Source organism: Megascapheus bottae, chromosome 1 (genome assembly GCF_031878675.1).
Source record: "Megascapheus bottae isolate mThoBot1 chromosome 1, mThoBot2.hap1, whole genome shotgun sequence".
NCBI classification, from domain to species: domain Eukaryota; kingdom Metazoa; phylum Chordata; class Mammalia; order Rodentia; family Geomyidae; genus Megascapheus; species Megascapheus bottae.
The window spans coordinates 102,159,229-102,182,494 of NC_143509.1; the positions used below are offsets into that span (position 1 = coordinate 102,159,229).

At 47.3% G+C, this 23,266-nt stretch overlaps 1 protein-coding gene across 1 annotated transcript in view; it reads right to left on the bottom strand.

Moving 5' to 3' along the window:
* Nucleotides 1-23,266, bottom strand: part of Dscam (DS cell adhesion molecule) — a 342,911-nt gene that overhangs the window by 88,816 nt on the left and 230,829 nt on the right. The window contains exons 12-16 of the mRNA XM_090331431.1: nt 18,320-18,516; nt 16,461-16,557; nt 15,544-15,672; nt 9,953-10,120; nt 1,517-1,587 (exon numbers count right to left, since the gene is read on the bottom strand). Coding sequence (XP_090187557.1) covers nt 1,517-1,587; nt 9,953-10,120; nt 15,544-15,672; nt 16,461-16,557; nt 18,320-18,516 — 662 coding nt within the window. The remainder of the gene's footprint in view (nt 1-1,516; nt 1,588-9,952; nt 10,121-15,543; nt 15,673-16,460; nt 16,558-18,319; nt 18,517-23,266) is intronic.

Consider the following 23,266-nt stretch of genomic DNA (forward strand, 5'->3'; position numbering starts at 1 on the left):
TTGGAATGATACCTTATTAAAATGCTCTAGCGGTTGGCAGTGTTAGCTGCAAGAGCTGGATAGATACTTCCACCCGCAGAACCCCCGAAGGCTTTCGAGGCTACCCAGTCCTTCTCAGTGGCAAAAGGTATGGGAATGTGCAGGGCTCGTGGGAAGAGACACCACGGCCTCTCATTCAAGGCTGGCTCAGTCAGTGCTCTGTTTGTAGTGTGGCCGCTGCACACTGGGTTAGGGCTTGCTGAGAGCCTTTTATTGTCCAGTGTGTGTGATGCCCACGGAGGGAGAGTGTTCACAACGACCCACTGCAGCCCCAGCATGGTCCTCGGCTGTGCAGCTGCATGGCCTCATTGTTCTGCTTGCTGCAAATGCGGCCCACGGGCTGGGGGTAAGCAGAGCCACCACAAAGTGGGGGCTGCACGAACCTGTGCCCATATCAAAGGCAGTACCCACCCCACCCCGGGTCCAGCTGTGGGACATTGGATGAAAGAGCCCTTAGAAGGAGAGTGCCGGGAACAGTGGACTGGGTGTGTTACAAGAGGCAGGGGATTGGAGGGCTCCTTGAAAACAGAGTGTGGAAAGCTGTCAGGCCAAAATGCCATGCAGCCCTAGGAATCCCGCACTGGACTAAAGAGCTTAGTAGATACACTGGAATTTGCCCCGAGGCAGTCATTATCAAGTTCCTTTAAGACAGCGACAAGTCCTCAAGGAATCTCAGGTGAATAAGCAACATGACTTGAAGATGCAGGGGCGAGGTGTCCTCAAGCTTCTTCTGTGACAATCCTGGGCCTGAATACATGGCACGCCAGCCTCTTTCAGGGAAAGAGCTTGCTCTAAAAGCCATGTCCACTGGAGCCTGAGCTCGCCCCTGTCCTGGCAGCGCAGGAGCTGCCATGAGGACATGGCTGCTTCCACAGCTCCTCCTCTTCTGGTGAGGAAACCCAGGGCTTTCTTGAGCTGGCGAGGGGCCCAGTGGGGATTTCCTCACACTCCCTCCCTCAACTTCCCACCTGGAGGAAGTTAAGAGTGTGCGGTCAGGTGTGTTGGTGTCATTATTTGTATCAGATCCAAAGAATAAAATAGTCATTCCCTTGAGATGCAAAATTAATATTGCCTTTAGATGCAAAGCTAATATTCAGAATGCACACACCCAAGTAGCCAGTCATATGCTTTCTGACAACATGGGAAACCTTGACGGGCCACCTCACCTAATGACATCGTAGTGGTCTTGGTGTGAGTGAGCATACACACACACACACACACACACAGACACACACACACACACACACATGCACACAGACTGATGTTTTGTGCAATCACAAAACCACCTAAGGACACATGTCTAAGAATCCTGGACTACCACATGACCGTGTTGTATTTTGAACAAAGGGCTGCCAATGTAATTTTTGGAAAATAAAGGTTTCCATAACTGTTAGTAAGCTGATGTGGTCGTGACACTCGGATGAAAGGCTCAGGCTCATGGGAAAGGTGGCAGGGCACACACACAGAGTTGGTTTACCTTCCAGGTGACCCTGATGCTCTGGGAGGATGTCGGCTCCAGGTGAACTTCCTGAGGCGGGCCGTCAGGAGCTGTGAGGACCCAAAACAGGCAGGTTAGCAACGAGTTCCAGACAGAATGCAAGGCAGGGAGCCTGGGCAGGTATGGAGGGGGCTTCCTGGGTGGTCCCAGAAGCCTGCTTTCAGTGATGGTGGGAAAGGTTTCTTGTGGATACCATTTGCTTTGTATCTGAATCATGGGGACTTGTCACTACGTTTCTCCTTAGTAGATCTTAGACGACTTGAGTACTAGGGCCCGGCTTTGAGCCCATTGCAGGGTAAGATGAAGCTATAAGACACAAAGTGTGTCACACAGCTGCAGACACCGCAGAGGAGAAAGCCTGGCAAGGGCTTCGGGGTGGAGATCCTGCCACGTGCACAGAGCTATCGAGGGAATCAGGACTCTTCTGTCTTTGGTCTCTTTGATCCTAAGTTCTCCATACTTTCTAATTAAAATCTCTTGTGAGCCAGGATCTCTGACTGCAGCCAGAAAAAGCAAAGTTGAAGAAGGAAGGCTAACAGCATCACACCAACCTCTTCCTAACGGCTGTGTGAAACCAGGAGTCACTATGACACAATGCTAATTTTACTCCACCGCTAGTCCATTACTCCACATTCAAAACATGGCACATGGTAAGTACAGTGAAAAGCTAAGCAATGCCAAGAATTTTTGCCATTCAAGAGTTTGTAATCTAATCAGAGTCATCAGATGCACACTCTGGGAGAAAGGCCACACAACACCAGTCAGCATGCATTTCACTCTCCTCTGAGAAGTGGAAGCCAAGAGAAATTGGAGCGTGACTTCTTAGGATTAAATATGCCTCGCGGTGGACAGATTGAGCTAGTCCTGAACCCCAAAAGAACATTTCTGTATATATGGAAGTGCTGGGTACACAAGGTGGAGTGGACCATGGGAAGGGGTCAGACGAGGGAATAGAAGCAGGTGAATTGGGGAAAGCTGGGAAATGAGAGGGAAAGACCGCCAACAGTCAGAGGCAGACAGAGAGGCACACGCTAGGGGAAGGTGGTTTCTTCTCAGCAAAGAGGAAAGTTTGAGTCATACCATAGATACTCAATTCCTGAACGTGAGAATTCTCTACCTGGGTCTGAATTCTAACTCTCTCACTCATCAGCTGTGCAGGCTTTTGCTGATTACAAAATTCTATGGTTTCCTTCTCTATGTAATTTCCTTCTTTATGTAATGGGATCATATATTTATATATATTGTATAATGTTTATATTAGATATATATCTCATTGCACTGTTAGGAAAACAACACACTTGATTTGTATACATAATTAAAATAATATAATTACCATCTAAAACTGAAGACATTTACTGTCATAAAAAGAAGAGATGAACCTGAGAGAAGCAGGTTTAAACACGATTATTTCCTGAACAAAAATAAAACCTCCGACCACCCCTTAGGTATCTTCGGGGAAATGGTTCTAAGGTCACATGGGCATACTAGAATCTGAGGACATTCAAGTCTCTTACGTGAATACTTGCAGAGAACACCAGAATACCTCCTGTGTATTTAAATTATCTCCAGATGACTTAGATGTAGTAGCTTAATACGTTGCTTAGAAAATAATGTCAAGAAGGAAAAGTTTGTATGTATTGATGCAGACATTGTTTTAGTGGTTTTGATCTGAAGTTAGGTGGATCTGCAGAGGCTCTGGAGACTCTGAGGTCTAACTGTGATTAACAAGCAAGGCAGGAAATCAGAATGGGAAGTGGAGGACAGAGCCGTGGGGCTCAGAAGTTTGCTGTGGACTCACAGAGAGGAGATGGCACTGGATTTCAAAGACCAGGCCCCAGAGCTTACAAGGGCAGCAGGAGAGAGGAGCCTCCTGGGACTCTGGAAAGGTAGAAATGGCTGCTCAGCTTGCTATCCAATGAGAAGGATAGAACAGGGAAATTCCCCCATGGCAGGGATGGCTGATTCCACAGAACAGGGCTGGAAGGATGAGAAAGAAAGCCAAGAGGAGAAGCAAGCTTCTAGAACTCATCATTTGTTACGTTTCAGAAATACGAATTGGAAGGAAAATGCAGGTATCTTTTGAGACAAGAATCACGGAGAAGGAGGAGAAGGGGTTCAGTGTGCCCCTAAGCCCAGTCTAGCTAATGCCTCTTCTGAAATCGGTTCCAGTGTTCTCCTGTTCCCATCATGCCAGGTGCCAGTCCAGGGTCAATACAGGCCCCACCTTCTGTGTAATTCCTAGACATTGATTCTTGCCTGACTTTTCCCCATTAAAGTCCCAGCTCACACGGAGACTTCTTACTTAAGCTTGACTCACTCCCTCCACCAATTCCTGATTCCCTCTTCTGGCTCTCCACACTCCCGGGTCTCCCTCATATCCAATGTCTTAGCAGAACCAAAGAATGCTGGCTCCTGGCAGCAGATCCTGTGGCCTCCGCTCTCAACTCTCTCCCTCAGGGTTTCCTGTCCATGCTGTACTCTGGTCGGCATGCCATCTGTGAACACGTAGGTATATCAGTCTTCGGTATCTTGCTGAGCACAGTGTGACTGGTGAATGTAGCAGGTTGTGGCGAGGGCTGAACACTGGGGCACTGTAATCTCAGGGGTTTAGTTAATCCTCCAAAGGTGGTTCTCACACTGAAGTTAACCTCCAAGACCACAATCAAGAGAGTGGCCCCAGCCAGTGGGACTATGATTGTCAGAGCTGCGACCCTAATTTCTGCCCCCAGTCAAGTCCTTTAGGTAGGAAACTTGGTTCTGCATCCGGTGAGAACCTGAGCAAGGGTTTTGTTTCCCATCCAGACACTCCAGAAGCATGGAGACCACTCTTGCACAACTGTTTGGAGAACAGATGTGTTTACTGATGCTGGAGCATTTCCATTTACTCTTGCTCATCTGAGTTTATCAGTAAGTCCCTCAGGAAATTGGAAGGAAAGCCAGGTTTCCCCTCATCCCGAATCTTCAAGTACTAGCTTCAAATACTATCCTCCCGTGAGAGTTTCTCAGATAAGAGATGGCTGGCACAGACTCATGTTCTCATGAAGATAGACGCATAAATAAGTTCAACATATGCTGCTGAATCTAATAGAAAATGTTGTGTTCATGATGCAATCATGAATTGGGGGCTGTTTTCCTTCTGGTCTGGTCACACACTTTGGGAAGGCCCTGCTGTGATGTCATGGAGAAGAGAAAGCCCCGCCCCCTCTCAAGGCTGACCACTGGGGAGCCTGGGACCTTTATATGGGAGCCTGCCTCCACTGCACTGGCCGCTCAGGCATTGTAGGTTATCTGCCTGTTTTCTCAGGGGAATGTTTCTGGATCTCCTCTTAAAAAGAAAAGTGGTAGACCATCTAAACAAATGTATAAACACAAATCTTAGAACTGTGCTCAATATAATTAGGAAGGTTCATCTTGCTTTTCACAAAGTTGATTGAATTTGCTACTGTCAGTTTCTAAAACAGGATAACTTTGTAAATTATGAAAATAACATACATCTCTCTATCTATCTCTATACTATTGGTTTGGTATTTGTTTGTTCTTAAATTTAGAATATTTAGCTTTTTCCTGGGAAGAGGGAGATGTAAATAAAGAGGAATAATTTTTGAGATTTTCCAAAATAATGAATGACTGCCTTTCTACAGGGGTCAAGGCTGGCCAGGTTATGAAGTAGTAATAAATGAAGATGGTATTTGCAATTCATAATATTTTGCAAGGTGAAAGCGAGAGGATCTTTGTCTTTGGTGGGAGAGAAAGTGATATGCTATTCCCCCTCTAGTTTCCAAACCTATCATTTTGGCCTGTGTTTCCCTGGTCATTCGCCAGCTGGTCTCTGTCACTTTTGAGACAGCTGCTTGCAGATAGTTTGCCAGCAGCTCACTGAGTCCCTGTTACCCCGACAGCTCCCTTACTCCCAACAAGTACAAGAGGGCAGACCTCAGTGTTTGGGACATATCAGATTCCTGGAGCCCAGTCATTGAGCCGGGCTGAGCCACTCTGAGGGAATCCTCTCTGGTTTCCTATCTCACTGGGGACTTATGTGATGGGTCCTAGCCAAGGCTAGAACTGGAGCAGAAAAGTGGGTTAGACATTTAAAAAGGGTCCGAGGAATCGTCACATGCATTCACAAGCATAAGCTTATCTTTAATAGGAACTGGAGAGGTCAGAAGGCTCTTCTTTTGAGCAAATAGGACCCGTGTTTAGTAAAAGTGAAACCAAATAGTGAAGTTCAAGTAAAAAAAGCCTGGCTTATTTAATGACTACTTATCAATCGATAAACTATATAGGACCTACTATGTGTCAAAACTTTTCTAGGTGTCGGGATACTGCACTGAACAAAACAGGTGTGTGTGTGTGTGTGTGTGTGTGTGTGTGTGTGTGTGTGTGTGTGAGAGAGAGAGAGAGAGAGAGAGAGAGAGAGAGAGAGAGAGAGAGAGAGAGAGAGAGAGAGAGAGAGAGAGAATCACTAGAACATTACATTACCAAATAGGCCAGCGTCTTACATGATTGCTAAATGTGGTCCAGGCTATGGAAAAGAGTAAAGAGAAAGGGGCCAGTGCACATGAGTATGGCATCTGGGCTAGGGTTTGTGGAAATGATATTTGAGCAAAGTAGTAAGGAAGAAAGAAAAGAACATTCCAGAATATTCCAGGATGGCTAGCAAGACTATAATTGTGTATGAAGAACAGCACAGGGGCTCATGGTTTCTTTTTTCCTTCCTTCCTTCCTTCCTTCCTTCCTTCCTTCCTTCCTTCCTTCCTTCCTTCCTTCCTTCCTTCCCTCCCTCCCTCCCTTCTCTCTCTCTCTCTCTCTCTCTCTCTCTCTCTCTCTCTCTCTCTCTCTCTCTCTCTCTCTCTCTCTCTCTCTCTCTCTTTCTTTGTCATAGGCCTTGAACACTGGGCCTGGGCACTGTCTCTGAGCTCTTCAGCTCAAGACTATCTCTCTACCCCTTGAGCCACAGTGCCACTTCTGGGTTTCTGGTGGTGAATTGGAGATATGAGTCTCATGGACTTTTCATTCCCCAGGCTGGATTTGAACTGCATTCCTCAGATCTCAGTCTCCTGTGTAGCTAAGATTACAGGCGTGAACCACCACGCCTGGCTCACCATTTCTTTAGTCTTAATTTACAGAGTGTCTCCCATGGAGGAGAAGAATCTTGCCGGGCTGGGGCTGGGATGTGCCTCATTCACAAGGCCCAAAATTCACTGGAAAGCCAGCACATGCCATGATCCTTCTGAAATGCAAGCCACCCACTGTCTGATGGGCTGGGAAATGTCCACATGCTCCGGCCTAATGGAGCTTCCATATCCTATGCACAGATTCGCAGTGTACACGATGACAAGATCAACCACACACATGTGGTCACAAGGCCTTGAGTGACACATGACCTTCGGGTGCAGATGCTAATGGAAAGCTGGTCTTCGGTGAGGGGCAGCCTCGGGGGTGACAGGCTGAGGGAGACCCAGGAAGTCAGACACACTTCTGGTCCATTAAGAACTGAACTCGTGAACTCAGACAGTGGCTCCACTTACTTGTTCCACATCTCCTTTGTGTGGGGCCAAGGGCTGTGAGGGGAGTCAAGAGGAGGGTGCTAGACGGCCTGATCCCTGCACACGGCGGCTCTCAAGGTCAAGTGTCTTTAAGTGGGATGGAAATGCATTTGTGCACTTCACTAAGTCTGCACAGCAGTGGGCTTTGGCACATGCAGTTTTCCCGTCTTAGGAGGGAACTGTGGACCATCTCTCTCCTACAGGAAGCCGGGCTGGGACCCGGGCCTGGAATTCCCATGGCGGCAAAGCCCTCCATCAGAGCCCCAGCCTTCTGTACAGGCCACGTGATGCCTTGTTTTCAACTCCTGCCTGCACCACACACCACACACACACACACCACACACCACCCACCACATATACACCCACCACATATACATACACCACATATACACACCACACACCACACACACACACACACCACACACACACACCACATATACATACACCACATATACACCCACCACATATACATACACCACATATACACACCACACACCACACACACACACACCACACACCACCCACCACATATACACCCACCACATATACATATACCACATATACACACCACACACCACACACACACACACCACCCACCACCCACCACATATACACCCACCACATATACATACACCACATATACACACCACACACCACACACACACACACCACCCACCACCCACCACATATACACCCACCACATATACATATACCACATATACACACCACACACCACACACACACACACCACACACCACCCACCACATATACACCCACCACATATACATACACCACATATACACACCACACACCACATACATACACTACACACCACACACCACACACCAGAGTTTCAGCTAGGCCCCCAATGGCCGGAAGTGGCAAAACACCCCTCTGCACTGCAGTGGGATCTCAAAAAGCACTTTCCATTCCTCAAACATGACACAATGACTTTTGGGTTTCATGCCTGCAAACCTCTGCAGCAAGACAAAGATTAGTTTTGTTTTATGGCTTTACTTGGGCCTTATCTTGCATTCACACACAGTGCATCTGAATATTAATGAGGTGTCACGTACAGCCACCCAACTCAAGAAGGAGCCCAAAGGGGTGATTTTTGCATCCGCCTTCAGAGAGGTCAGATGGTGCCCCTGATGCCCTGCAGATCAGCATCGAGGGCCATTCACCTGGCTGCCTGGCTGCCACGCTGCCGCCATGGCAACCGGCAACTGCAGCAGAGGTGGTGAAAGAAAAGAAATAGCGAGCGACCACAGCAATGGTCTAGTGGCCATGGGGAAAGCAGCTGGGAAAGGCACCGTGGGAAATACACAGCCACCCTGAGCGGGCTGTCAAGACAGCAGGGCGTCAGCCAGGGCGAGGGCAGGGGAAGGCTGCGCCCGCCGTCAAAGCTGCGGCTTGGATGGGAGGATGGGAAGCGCCTTTCTGAACATTCAGCACCATGAGGCTCCCCAAAGTCAGAGCACTGTCCCGATAAGTATGTAAAAATAAGATTCTACTATTTTGCAAGAGCTTATAAACATTCAATTTTCACTTGCTTTGGAGCCTGGATTTCTTTTTCAGTATTGTAAGGAGCATGAAGCATCATTATGTCTATTTTGCGAGTGGAAAACATATACAGAGTATCCAAGATTCATTAACAGATCATCCTGAGACACAGACTCGTAAAGCCCCCACCATCTTCAAGAACAGACTTCCTGCACCGGACACAGGCACCCCGTCTGCCACCCAGGAGAATCCAATACTTAAACTTATTTTCCAGAGGGCAACAAGGACCTACGCGAATGGAGAGCTGCCGAAGCACTGCCCATCCTATTTCTTGGAATTTAACATAGGTTAAAAAAAGACAAAACACCTCATGGAAATGGCACAAGAAATACCACAAGGACATTCTTCATCAATCCCAGTGGTGCTGTGCCCGCAGAGTGGAAAACAAATGACGCCTCTAACACGGGGCCTTGCTAAGTCCACAGTAGGAGAAACGGAATTGTGGCTCAGTGGCCATGCCAGCGCTGGTCATGGAGGCCAGGGAAGGCTGTAGTGAGAATTCAAGCACCATCTGGTCAAAAGCCGAAACCAGAGGGGACCACGTCCATGATCACGCCAGCCCCGAGGATGGGGCTTTGCCTCAGTGCCTCAGCTAAAGTCACCAGTGGACCACGGTGAGGCCTATCCACATGTGTGTGTGCCTCCTGTGTGCCCACGGATGTTTGACGGGCATGCGTGCACAGCTGTGAAAAGGTTCAGGGGAGACCACACACGTGGTGTATGACTGATGCAACAGGCTGCAAACACCATCTGGAAGGTTCTAAGAACTCTCTAGGTGGTGGGATGTGGGGAGATGTTTCGCTCTGTTTCATAATACTTCTATCTTTAAACATTTCAGCATTGAATTTGAGGTACTTTTCATAGCTACAGAAGCAATAATACTTCTCTTAAAGCAGTGATGTTTCTGGCCAGTCGCCTTTTACTCCCTCTCCTCCATACCATGCACTCACTGTTTCCCAGGTAAGCGTCTCTCCATCCCTCCCATGCATACACCTTCCCTGGCCCTATCCAGAAAACATGTTCACGGTTCTTCCTTCCGTCTGGGTCCCACACACCCCAACAAGGGAACTGTGAGTTTTCTCTGAATCTCACCAAACACCAAACTCTTAGCTACGTGTCTTTCCTTTAAGTCTCCAGCATGGGATTCTTAACTAAAATCCAATCTAAAGAGGAAATCCTTCCGCACAAAACATCACCCGGAATGGGAAAAGACTGCATTTCAGCCTCTGAGCCCCAAAGTGAGCAGCCGGGTTCCTGAGCACCGCCCGCCCCCCCATCCACCACCCCCCCCATCCCCGCCACCTACCAGCTTCGTCTGCTGTGATGGTGAGCTCGTTGCTGGGCTCGCTCTTGCCGATCCGGTTCTTGGCATACATGCGGATGCTGTAGGTGGAGGAAGGGTGGATATCAATGATGGTGGCCGAGTTCAGCTGAGGGGAAACATCTTTGGTTCTCTGAGCAGAATCCCACGAGTCTTTGGGGTTTTGTGTTTTGTGTTTTCAAAAAAGAAGAGATAGAGATGTCAGTTTTTTCCTCTGCCTTTAAAAGTTCACAAGTAGGAATTAAAAAAAAAATTAAATAGCAATAAAAGGAAGGAAGAAAAAAAATTACACCTAAAGTGAAATCTCAATACAATATTGACAGTTGGCATTCAGAGTTGGCTGTGAGGGGGACATGAAATCATACACTCATTGTCCATGTGATGTGGGGGGGGGAGGGCAGCAGGAGCCTACAGGGGAGCTCAATTCAGGGAGGGGGGCAGAGGAAAACAGGACAGGAACCTAGGGAGACCAGCAAAGAGAAACTCAAGTGGTGGGCACTCGTGCTATGAAGCGCGTGGCCACGGCAAGTCCTCACTGGACAGGGCAGTAAAATAACAATACTTCAAGCCAGCCAGACCTTTGGCTGTGTCATATTCTGTTCTCTCCAAACAGAAGGCGTGAACATTGAGATAATCCCGCACAAGTCAGTCTCAACTTCCCTAAGCAAACACACTGACTTTGAAATGGCTGAAATCATTTCATCCCCAATCATGTGTTGTGAGAGTTATTTTCCAAACACACTTCACAGAAGCAGTACACCTGCCCAGAACACAGAGCTATCACTGAGTCTGGGACCGATGGACAGGACCCAGGGATCAGGGCTTCATTGTCAATAGCACTCATCCTATGAGAAGATACATGGTCATTGTTGACTGGGAACTGTCAATAACAGGCTAGAGAAGTGGAGGCTCTTCAGAGTGGCTAGAGGGGAAGATTTCAGATTTCCTGCCCTCCCTGGCTTCCTTTCTGGTGACGCTCAAGACAGGGCGCATTCTCTGTTCCAGAGAGGGGTCACACTTGCAGTTTAATGCTCTGTTCTGGGTGCTAGCTCAGTACCAGACAGTGCAGACACAAGGGGAATGAATGCAGTTTTAAAAGATGATTGGAGAACTGGCAAATCCACAGGCCTGTGTCTTGGATTACCACTCACTCATCACACCCATGATGAACCTAGAGCTTTGCAGGGGTGTGCTGTCCCCAGGTAGACATGAATGTAAGAGGTCTGCAAGATTGCACCACAACACACACGGCTTTTGAATGCTCTCTCTAGGAATTGGTGTGCCACAAACACCAATTGCTATTACACACTACATTTTAATGAAAAGGAATCCTTTGAGAAGGCTGGATGTGGAAGGATGTGACATGGAGGAGGTGTAAAAGGTTGGACTGGCGGGTGCAGAGGGCAGACACCTGCCTTTGCAGTGGCCAGTGGGAGTTCAGGAGATGGAGGGGAAGGGATGGGAATATGCTGTCTTCCCTGAAGAGCGGGCAGTCACGGAGACTCATCTGTCTTCATGTTATGGAAGGAAAGTCCTTGGTTAACTCACTGAGGGATGGAAAGAAGAGGGCTGCTTGCAGATCATATAAAGGCTGCAGCCATCCATGGCAAAATGGATCTTTCAGAGCTGCGAGTTCCTGTGTCTGGGACCATTCCAGTACTGGCTGATGAATTTGCAAGAGCCCTCTTTGTTAAGAATATCAAGCCAGGCACGGTGGCCCACACCTGTAATCCTGTCTACTCAGGAAGCTGAGATCTGAGGATTGAGATTCAAAGCCCTAAAGACCATGGTGAGACTCATATCTCCAATTAACCACTGGAAAATGGGAAGTGACACTGTGGCTCAAAGGGTAGGGCAGTAGTGTTGAGCTGAATTGCTCAGGGACAGCACCCAGGCCCAGAGTTCAAGACCCATGACAAACAACAACAAAAAATCAAGTCCTTCAATCTACTCAAATATATCTAGTGATTCACAAATGCAGAGGAAAGCTCTCCATTTGGGTCATAGGAAACAGGAGTGAAGACCTAGGGTTTTCAGTTCATACTGATGATGGGTCTGGTGTGTGTGCCAGGCGCTGTGTGGGACACAGGACATGGTCCACCCCTCATCATCTCTGCCCTCAGAGTCCATGGGGAGGCAATTTCTCTGTGAGGACAGATTAAATAAATAGCTGCAAGCCCATCAGGGCAGGTGTAGAGGGAAGGGACTTCTGGAGGACTTCTGAAAGGCACAGCATTGCAACACTCCCCGGCCCTCTCCAGGCCCCTCATATGTAAGTCATGACTGCAAGAGGTGCATGAAGATGATGACAACACCCCCCCCCCAGCACGTCCCATCTACTGCAGTATGGCTGTTTCCTCCATTCTGAAAGCATGTGGGTTCTGGGGGCCCTGGAGAAAATCTTGGGCATGGAGTTGGGCCTGTCTGTGCCATGGGCTTTTCTCCGGGCCTCGTCTGCTGCTCATACTGCCTTGCTGCAGGGCTGGGCGGATGTCATGGCCACGCCCAGGGCCCTGTCTCAGGAGGTGGAGTCTGAGGGATTGAGTCCTGGAGGTACCCAGCTTTACAGATACGTAACTGTCCAACTGAGTTGTGAGGAGGCCTGTCTGTTTCTACATCTACCGACAGGAATCAGGCTCAGGTTTTCATTGCACATACATTGAACACAACAAATACAACACATCACATCCTCAAAGCCAAGGGCGAGAACCACATGATCATCTCAATAGATGTAGAAAAGCCTTCGAGAAAATCCAATGCCCATTCATGTTGAAAGCTAGGAATAGAAGGAACATTCCTCAATGTAATAACTCAATTTTCAATAGCCTCAAAAATATTTTGAAATAAATCTAAACAAACAAGCAAGACATTTATGGTGAAAACTATACAAACTTGAAGAAAGAAATCAAAGACGTCAGGAAGTGGAAAGAACTTCCATGTTTATAGATAGGCAGAATTAATGTTGTGAAAATGGCCATGCTGCAAAAATGATCTACAAATTTAAATCAATCCCCATCAAAATCTTGAGACCAGGAAGTTCTTGAGAACTTCCTGAAATGATTTAAATTTCCAAATATTCCAAATTTTTTCTTGGGAAAATTATTTTTCAAAGTTAGCTAATATAAGCAGTAGCCCCCAAAGAAGCTAATTGAAGGAACCATGCTGATGGTATCACAATTCCAGACTTCAAGCTCTACTACAGAATTATAGTATGAACAGAGTAGATGAACCAGAAATAAAACCATATACTTACAGTTATCTGACATTTGATAAGGGAGGAAGACACACACTGGGGGAAAAAAAAGCCTCTTCAATAATGGGTGTTGGGGAAAACAAAGTGTAAGCGAATCCCTGTGACTCATATGCACTAATAACTCAAAAGTGGATCAAAGACCTCAATGTCAGACTTGCAACCCTGAAATTGCTGCAAGAGGGAGTAGGAAAACACTAGCACTCATAGGCATCAGAAGATATTTTTTGAAGAGTCCAAAGCTTACAGCAGATATGAGAGAAAGTTGACAAGTGGATGACATCAAAATAAAAAGTTTCCGCATAGCAAAGGACATGGTTACTAAACCAAAAAACACAGCCAACAGACTGGAAGAAGATCTTTAGAGCAATACATTTGACAAAGGCCTAATATTCAAAACATACAAGGAGCACAAGAAACTACCCTAATTAAAAAAAAATTCAAAAAAAACAACCCAAACCTAATAAAGGCATTTATTAAACAGGCAAGGGAGCTAAGGAGAAACTTCTCAGAAGAAGAGGTAAGAATGGCAAAGAAACACTTGAGGAAATGCTCATTATCCCTGGCCATAAAGGAAATGCAAATCAAACAACCCTGAGATCCATCTCATTCCAGTTAGGTTGGCCAACATTCGGTAACAACAAGTGCTGGAAGGAGCCAGCGGAGAAAAAGGAACCCTACTGCACTGTTGGTGGGAGTGCAAAGTAATACAACCACTCCGGACAATAATCTCGAGGAGCCTCAAAAACCTAAGCCTGGACCTTCCCAATGACCCAGCCATGCCACTCCTGGGCATCTACCCAGAACATCGCAAAGACACCTGCACAGCCATGATCACTGCTGCACCATTCACAAGAGCAAAGTGATGGAAGCAGCCCAGGACCCCTACAACAGATGAGTAGACCCAAAACAGGTAGACACAAGGAATTTCACACAGGCGCTAGAAAGAGTAATACTACGTCATCTGCAGGGAAATGGATGGACCCAGAACAAACCATGTTCAGTGAGGTAAGCCAAGCTCAGAGAGACTGACAGCACATGTTTTCTCTCAAATATGGATGTCAGATCTAAAATACACCAGGACATGATAAATTACACAGGACTCTAGGCACTGACATACAGTGAGAACAAAGGAGGTCACTCTTAGGGGAGGAACAGAGGCAATGCCTCTGTGCCTGTGATCAGATACAATATTTATCAAAATGAACTTCAGTGAAAGTGAGCAGGGAGGAAAGAGACACAGGAGCCACAGGAAGCCCTAGTAAGCGTCCATGCAGTGAAGATGGTATTGGCTGAATGAGGATGTGGGTCTTCCTGGGACTTTGTGAATGCCACACTGTCGTCTGTAGCCTGGGCCAAGCCCTGAGACCCGGTGATCAGACCCTCTCGACTGTTGTTGCAAGCATAACCAGTCCCAACACTCCTCCAGCCGTTCTTAATGTCATCTGCTCCCCCCACATTTGTTGCTGGCCAGCCTCACACTTGTCACCCATCCTCCCCTGTCCTTGTTTCTGTCACCAGCATACTTATGGAAGCCTTTCTCCCTCTGCGCCTGTATTTTCCAGCCACCCTGAGCTTGGTTTGTTCCTACAGCTCAGCTCACAGGACACCAAAGCACTTACAACAGAGCAATCTAAAGCCATACACGGTGCCCAGAAAACAAAAAGATAAGGCTGTTTCTGTGGCTTCTAAGAACGGCATTAACCTTTCCTGCTCAGACAGGCTCCTGTCCCTCACATCTTATGAGGCATGATAAAATTTCCAGTTAGGAGCCACAGTGGTAGTATTCGCTCCATTTTATGTGTGAGCTCTTGGCCAGGTTCTCCTGCCCCATCCCTGAATCATTTTCAGGAGGTTGCTACAGGGAGAGGGTCCCACGATGGCAGAGCCAGGCCTCCTTCTGCAGAAACCCACTACACTGCATTCTAACACACCGCATTTCACAGGCTCCCGATTGTTAGTGCTCAGGGCACCGCACACAGGCTTGTACTCTAGGCCATCACCCAGTTAAGAAGTGGGAGTCGATGCTAGGAGAGGTCCCAGCAGGAGCCTGGTCTGGTGGCAGATGCCTGTAGGCCCATGGGTGGTAGGGATGGAGAAGAAGCCATGAAGGAGCAGGCCAGACATTCAGGGGGTCATAGTTAAGGGGGAAACCTGAGCCCGGGCTCAGAGGAATCCTAGACACACTCATCCAAGCACAGTGACCAGCAGCAGGAAGGTGTGCTCTGAGCCTCTGTAGGCTGAGCAGGTTACATTTTTATAGGTCAAATAATAAAAGAGAGAAAACAAACGACTTTGGTAGCGCTGGAGGAAATAAAGGACTTACCTGATTTATTCTTGCATTCAATGTCATAGCCGGTGATGGGGCTGTTGCCGTCAAAGCCCATGGTCCACCTGAGCGTAATTGTGCGTGCTTTGACATCCTTGATCTCAATCTCAGGAGGGTCTGGGGGCTCTGTGCCAAGGACAGGAACACCAGGAGTTAGTGCAAAGCAGCTCAGACTTCCTCGACGCTGGTAATGAGGAGAGGGACTTGAAAATGACTTATTTGTACTGGGCAAGAAGGGACACTTCGTGTTTGGAAGTATCCCTTTACTTTTGCCTAATCAGAGAGAGGAGAAGTTTCATTTTTTTATGGACTTAGAGTTGTTTTGTTTTTCTTTTAGTGACATACGGAGGCTTGAACTCAGGGCCTGAGCATGGTGCCTGAGCATTTTTGCTCAAGGCTAGAACACTACCCTGGGAATCTCCTTGTACTTTTCTGCCCAGGTTTGAACTACAGTCCTCAGCTCTCAACCTCCCAAGCAGTTAGAATTACAGGGGTCAGCCTGCAGTGTCCATCAAGACTTATGTGACCATTTTGCTGGCCGAATCTGGAAGGTTTGGGGGGGGTCACAGTTTCCGTTCTTAATCTCAAGCTCTCGATCTCTAGGTCTCTTTAGTTTTAGACCTCCAAATCAGAGCATATCTTGACCTGTGATGTTCAACTTCTCTTTCCCTCCTGATGGATATATTTAGTGTGGATGTGGTTGGATAAAACTTCATTCAGAGTTCCCGCCTTCATTCTGGAAGGGGCTGTGCTGCTTGGGCTTCAGGGTTGCCCTTTGACCATATGCTGACTTTATGCATATTCATGACTTCTTGAGAGGCTAGAATGGAGTGTACTGGATCATACCTGCTTTCCTGAGATGCTGTTATTTTTAAGACTTTCTCCCCCCACCCCGGGTCCTATCTGCTTCCTACCTTGCACTGTGAGCTGAATTATTCCACGGTCCTCCCCATAAGAATTGATAGCATGGCAGGAGAAGAAGCCAGAATCTTCTCTCACAGTTGGCAAAATCTATGGGCAAAGAAGGAAATCCATCTTACTCAGCAGTATGGAGCTGGAGATGCATGGGGACGGCTTGGGGATGCAGACACCCCTTCTCTGCTTTTGTACTCACACACGCACACACGCACATTCGCTCATACATGTGCCTTCTGGTGAAATGATTTCAAATGCAATGGCAGGGCTGATGTAGGCTATGCATTTCAGCAGATGCTTTGGGAAACTGGATTCGTAATCCCTGGCCGGTTGTCAAATCGGATAGCGTAGTCAAGGACGCATCCCATCACATACCCACCTTCCCGGCAATCTTCCTCTGGGCATGCTTTTACAGAATCAAAGGAACCATGACTAAAGCAATACTTCTAGAAACATAGCTGGCCTCATGTGTCCCTGGGGTCTCTACCTGCAGACCCAACCAGCCACCACTGAAGTCTTCACAATAGAGCTCTCATCTGTACCAAGCATGCTGGCCTGTCCTTGGCACCGTGCCCTAACCAGCACAGCAGACCACTGGCTCCTGACCCTGACATGGAGACAGGTACTGCAAGTGTGAGAGCATGTGGAAAGGCAATGCACTGCTGCTCTGTGGAGAGGCTTTGAGGACCTCGGGTCTTGGTGACTATGGAGCTCCAGGCACAGTTCTTTGTGAATGTGGGGGTTCAGGTGTACTGCACCAGGGCTTTGGCTAAAGGCCTCAGCAGACTTCTGTGTCAGGTGAACTCCAGCTTTGCCCTCTCGTAAGAGAACCGCTATCGATTCCAAAGACAGAGCCTCTAAGTCATTCTCTTATGTGCTACTGTGCCATTCGCTCCCCACAGTAAAGACATGGGTGGATTTAACACCAACTGTGCTTTAACATGGGAGACTATCCTTTTTAGCTGTTGGGAACCTATGTTAATGATAGAATATCTTTATATTGATTGTTTCTAAAGTTACAAAATAGTTTTTATTAAAGTACTTTTGTTGTCCTAAGTCTCATCCAAGTTTTCTCCTGATAGGAAATGAAAACACGTGCAAAGCATAGTTACTCACTGAAGTAATTGTCCTTTAAAAAGCCTTTTAAGAAAACTGTTGTAGTTGTGGTCTCTGAAATGCTATCACCAAAGTGGTTATTTTTCTCCCCTCTCCCCTTTTTTTCAGTGCTGAGGATTTAAACTCAGAGTCCTGTGCAAGCTAGGCAAGCATGCCACCGCTGAGCGGTGCCCACAGCTCCTTTTATGCCAGTTGATTTTGAGATAGGTTCTCACCCCCTGCCCAGGCATGCAGCTAGCATACCACCCATTCATCTCAGGCCTCCTGTCACAACTGAGAAACCAGGCACATGCCACCATGCCTATCTTCTTGCCAAAGACAGGGAATCCTTCAGACTTTTCTGACCAAGTTTGCCTAGAACCATGATTCTTTTATTCTCAGCCTCTTCCACAGCCCAGACAATTGACGTGAGCCACCACACTCAGCTGTGAGTTTAGAAGGGGGAGGGGAAGTTGACCGTGACCTGTGAGCCTCCTGCTCTCAGCCGCCCAATGAGTAAGATTTACAGGCAGGAGCCTCTGGCACTTGGCCATGATTGTACTTTTTAATAACCCTTGTAATGCCAGGCCACATTTGAAAGCTACCCAGTAATCTTTGCTGAATGAGAGGGGGGCAGACAGGCACTCTTTCCTATTAAATGCGAGTGCCTTGTCCACAACTGATCACCGTCACACACCAGCCTATGTGACAGGATAGACACTCCAGAGCTGGTGGCGCTCTGTGGGGCTTGTGGTGTTTTTACCTGTAGAGTAGAAATCACCTCCTCGCCCATCTCCTTGGTGGACACCAGGTAGCGGGCCATCTCAGGGTTAATGATCCTGTCTTCCTTCTCCCAACGGACAATGATGGGCTTCTCACCGTGGGCTGCACAGCTCATTTCTTTCTTCTGACCCTGAGTAGCCAGGGTCGTATTTGGATAGGACATGATCATGGCAGGAACTGAAAAAACCCAAAGAAATGCAACTCATTCAGCAAAGCAGTATCCTCAGTGATCCCTATCACAACAGGCAGCTCGAGTATGTGTACGGAGACATTTCTTTTGGAGTAAAACGTATCCAAGAAATCGCCGAGCAAGAATCACAAGCAATATAAAGAAGAAAGGGGCAGAAAAATAACACTTGATTAAATAGGTCCCTGGTGGGACAGACTGCTGGGTGGATCCACATTTACAGGCCTGCTGTTCTCTTCCTGTCCTATTGGGGGCAGAGATGGGTCCTGGGCCTGGTTTATGTCCCTGAGACATTTGGGCAAAGGATTTTACTTCCTTATGCTTCTGGAAGGAGTCTTAGTCTCTTCTTTCTGTAAACATCTAGATTTCTTTCTTTTAATTTATAGGTGTATGTTAGTTGTACCTAGTATAAGAGATTTTGTCATAACTTATTGATACATGCATATTATGAATGTCAGTCACAGTTAAGCAGGAAAATGGACGGGCATGAGGTCATCCTGTGAAGTGTCCGGCCCGAAAGAGAGAATTTCCCAGTTTTCTCACCACAAGCCACTGGCATTTCCATTGTCTTCCCTCAGGGAGATGACAACATCAGTATCAGATCCCTACTGCGGTTAAACCATCCTTGTACTCACATCTCACCATTAAAGGAAATACTTTTGGTGGGACTGGGGTTTGAACTTAGGGGCTCACTCTTGCTAGGCTGTCACTTTATCACGTGAGCTCTACCTCTAGTTTTCACATTTTTACTGCCTGATCTCTTGGATTCTGCTGGCGTTGAACCAGGATCTCTTCATTCTTAGCCTCTCTAGTAGCTAGGAGTACAGGTGTGAGTCACCACACCAGCTTCGTCTTACTACCCTTACCTCTAAGGGTTGCTATAAACCTTGTGAGTTAAATCTTTATTCAATCTACCCCTGCCTCCGAATTTCACTGTAGAGAAGCTTCTCCACAACTTACTGAGGAAATGGGAACCTTTATTAGTCAAGCTTCCTCAGTTTCCTTTGCTTCTTCTAAAATGAGTCTGTAGGCTTCCATTCTTGACAATGGATAAGATGAAACCCACCTCCATTCCATCCACTACCCAGGATTTGGGGTGGCCTACTTAAGATAAGTACCTCCCCAAGTTCATCCGAAAACCAGGGGCAAAACCCAAAGTGGGAGCGAGAAGGTGTGAGGTGCCATCCTAGCAGTTCTTCGAGTCGGTGAGGGGCTGGAGGACAAAAGTCAGGCATTCCAGGCTCGGTTCCTCAAAGGGCTCTGTGTTGAGAGCAAAGGCACAGAGAGCCAAATAAAAAGGACAAAGGGAGGTGTAAACAACTGTGGCTTGTATTACAGACAAAGAAAAAATATACTCCCTGATAATGAGCCACTCGCTGGATTCTCCACAGGTTTGGAGTGAAATTCATGCAAAAAAAATCAGCAGGGAAGTGACCTTAGTTTGGTAACAGGACTGGGTAACTTGTGCCCTCCCTTCCCCTCCCCTAGAATCTTCCCCGAACGAGCTCTGCTGAACACAAGCTTGCAAGCTCAAACAATGAAATCCACGAGAAGCAAACTGGTGCACCTGAGTTAGGCCCACATGGACTCCAGTTCCTCGAGATGCAGGATGTACTATTACACATACAGACATCCCTGCATAAAGTTCTGACAGACTTGGAAACACGTAAGAAAGGAATGAGATATTTCAAGAAGATAAACCCACAAAGTAAATCTTACACCTGCTTTTGGCTTCATTTCCTCAACTACCCTCCCTTGCTTTGAAGGCTAAGCTGGTATCTGTATTCCTCTAAAAGTGCGTGTTCTCTGGGAGCTCAGAGCATGGCCTGACGCAGACATGGGCTCTCTGCTGTTGCAATTAGTGACCATGAGGATCGCCTTAAGTAGGATGTGAGGCTCACACATAATTTAGCTTCGGAAGGTGACCTTTTGGTCTCTCCCTGTTTCCCAACAAGGACCCAGGTTCCTTGTGCTTAGCAGAATAACACCGGAAATGTGGCCACCAAGTTCTGCTCTGAAAACCAATCCATGTTTAATAGTTCAGGGTTCAGGGCCATCTCACGCAGGTTTCCACACTGTCCACTGGTGGTGGAAAGGAAAAGAAATCTACCAAATGGTCAGGCATGAAAGAAAGGCCAATTTCTGAGGACACAGCAGGCATGATGGCTTTGGTCTCTTTTGACACTCTTTTCAGCATCCATTGAGTAAGTAGAACTGAAATAAGGGATTTGATAGCTGGTGAATCAAAAACAATTGCATCAATTGGGTACCAGTGGTTCATGAGTGTAATCCTCACTACTCAGGAGGCTGAGATCTGAGGATCATGGTTCAAAGCCAGTCTGGGAAGAAAAGTCTGGGAGATTCTTATCTCCAATTAACTATAAAAAGCTGACAGTATGACTCGAGTGTTAGACTATTTGATCTGAGCAGAACAGTCAAAGCTGCCAAGCTCTGGGTCAAGCCCCAGTAATTATACACACACCCTAAAATGGCAAATGTCCTTCTTTCCGTTTTTTTTGATCATATTTTTATATCTTTAAGTGGCTGCATATTGGAGTTATAATTGCACGCATCTGTTTATGAGTAAGTGCAGCTTGTTCAGTGTCAACCCTCCCATTTTTCTCCCCCCCAACACTACCCATCCCCTCCATTTTCCTCCTATCATAAAATGCACGTTGAATGTAACCCTGGGGAATTAATGTAGCGTTGAATCAGAAATGCTGCTACCAGCCCATGCCTTGTCCAGTTCCAGCGGTCGAGAGGATACTTCTAGAAGGACTGTGACTGTGGTTGCTTTGAGATGCTAACTCTGGGAGGCATGGCCTCTCCACTTGTCACGGCCATGGGTGCTGAGACCTGACAGCATGTCAGCCCTGTGACTTCTGCCGTGTGACAGTGGATGAGATGGTTTCACAGGGAGACTCTGGCCTGTAAAGTTACTACTCAGGCTGGCCTAGGTTTACATGGTGACGAATTGGTTTGCAAATGTCCTTCATGAGGCACTGTCTATCAGCTCCATATCAGCTCCGCCAGTACTCAGCACATCTGCATTGCATGCACATGGACAAGAGAGCATCGTCTGACCCACTTTGCTGCAGCCTACGTCTGCAGGGCCTGCAGCCCCAGGGCCATCCCCGCCTACCCAGGCAGCATGCTGGCACTTCTTCATGCATGTTAGAAATCAAGGTTTTCCCTTCCCTTTCCACAGCTAATTGTGAAAACCAAAACTCGAAGAGGGGATGTGTCCTGCACATACGGATCTTAGAATGATTTTCTTCTCTGATGGAGACTAGATCAATTCCCACCTAGACAAGCTTCCTGCCCTGAGGATCTGGGACAATCCCTTTACAAAACCAGAGAGAGAAAACAAAGCTCAAATGCAAGTGATACTCAGGACCTCGCAGAGAGTCAGCTCCACTGACTGGAACCACCAAATCATGTGTTTCTGTGCAAAGTCCTGTGCCCTGAGAAGTCACTCCATCTCTCCACTCAACACAGAGGTGGCAGGGGGCGGGGTGGGGTCAGCAGGGCAACAAGGCTGGGAATCGGAGGCAAAGCCTGGCTACACAGCTCTCTGGCCACCTGACTCTATGCTCAGCACCTCCTTGGATGTCTCCAGGCTGTAGGTGAGTTCCAGTGGAAGCCATGGCTTTGCTTTGTCTGTGGCAGCCCATGCATACGTAATGAGCTTTTGTATGCCATGTAGACAGCCCTACATAGAAAAACACACAATGCCCATGCCACTACAGGTGGCAGCAGACACAGTAAGCTAGCCCTGCCATCCCCACCACAGTCCAGCTCCTCAAAGGCTTCATCTTCCCAAACGTCAGGAAATTTCCTTTTCACCAAGCCCAGCCCCTGGCAACTTCTTGTCTCTATAAATGTGATTTTTCTAACATTTTCCAGATGTAAACTTTTTCAATACTTGTCCTTTTGTGATTTCTTCTTTTACTCAGTATAACATTCTTCTCGGGTCTCATACACGTTGCAGGGTATGTCAGACTTGCCTTCTTTTTAAAGCCTGAATAACATTCGAACCAATGGAAAGACTGTGTTTTCTTTGCCCATTCATCCCACAGATGTGTGAACGAATGTTTGGGTGGTGATTGTCCAATGCTGCTGTGATCTCTGCTATGAAAGCCTTTGTTCTCGAACAAGTTTGTAGTAGGAAAACGGACTGCAATTCTTTGTGTGATTCCCCTCCAATTTTGCAATGGCTGAGCAGCGTTCTCTGTTTGGGGGTCCCTCGCCTCTTGGTCTCTTTCTTGTTTACTCCTCTACAGGAGCATGAGAACAACAGCCTCCAGGATCCTGATGGGGATTACTAAAGTTGTGTTGGTGGAACTCACCGAGGGCCTCTGAAGAAAGGCCCTGCAGAAGCAGAGCGAGATTATCATCGCTTCAGAGTCACAAATTCCTCTTGTCCAAATACTTATTGTTCATGAAAGTTTCAGCAAGTGAGACCACACACCAGGCTGTTCTAATCCCTATAAAGAGCCTGATTTTCCCCCACTAGGAATTAATAAGTTCTTAGCACAGACTAAAATATCTTCTCGGCTGGGTTATTATGCTTACATAATGAAGTTACTTTGATTATAACCATTCATCAAATACATGTTTCCAAGCTACAGTGGGCTGTGTTTGATGTGGAACCTGAACAGGAATGACAACATTTCAGCTCACTGGCAGTGTTGCTGGGGTCTCCTGACCCTGATTCAGGGTGTCAGGGCAAAGGCAGGG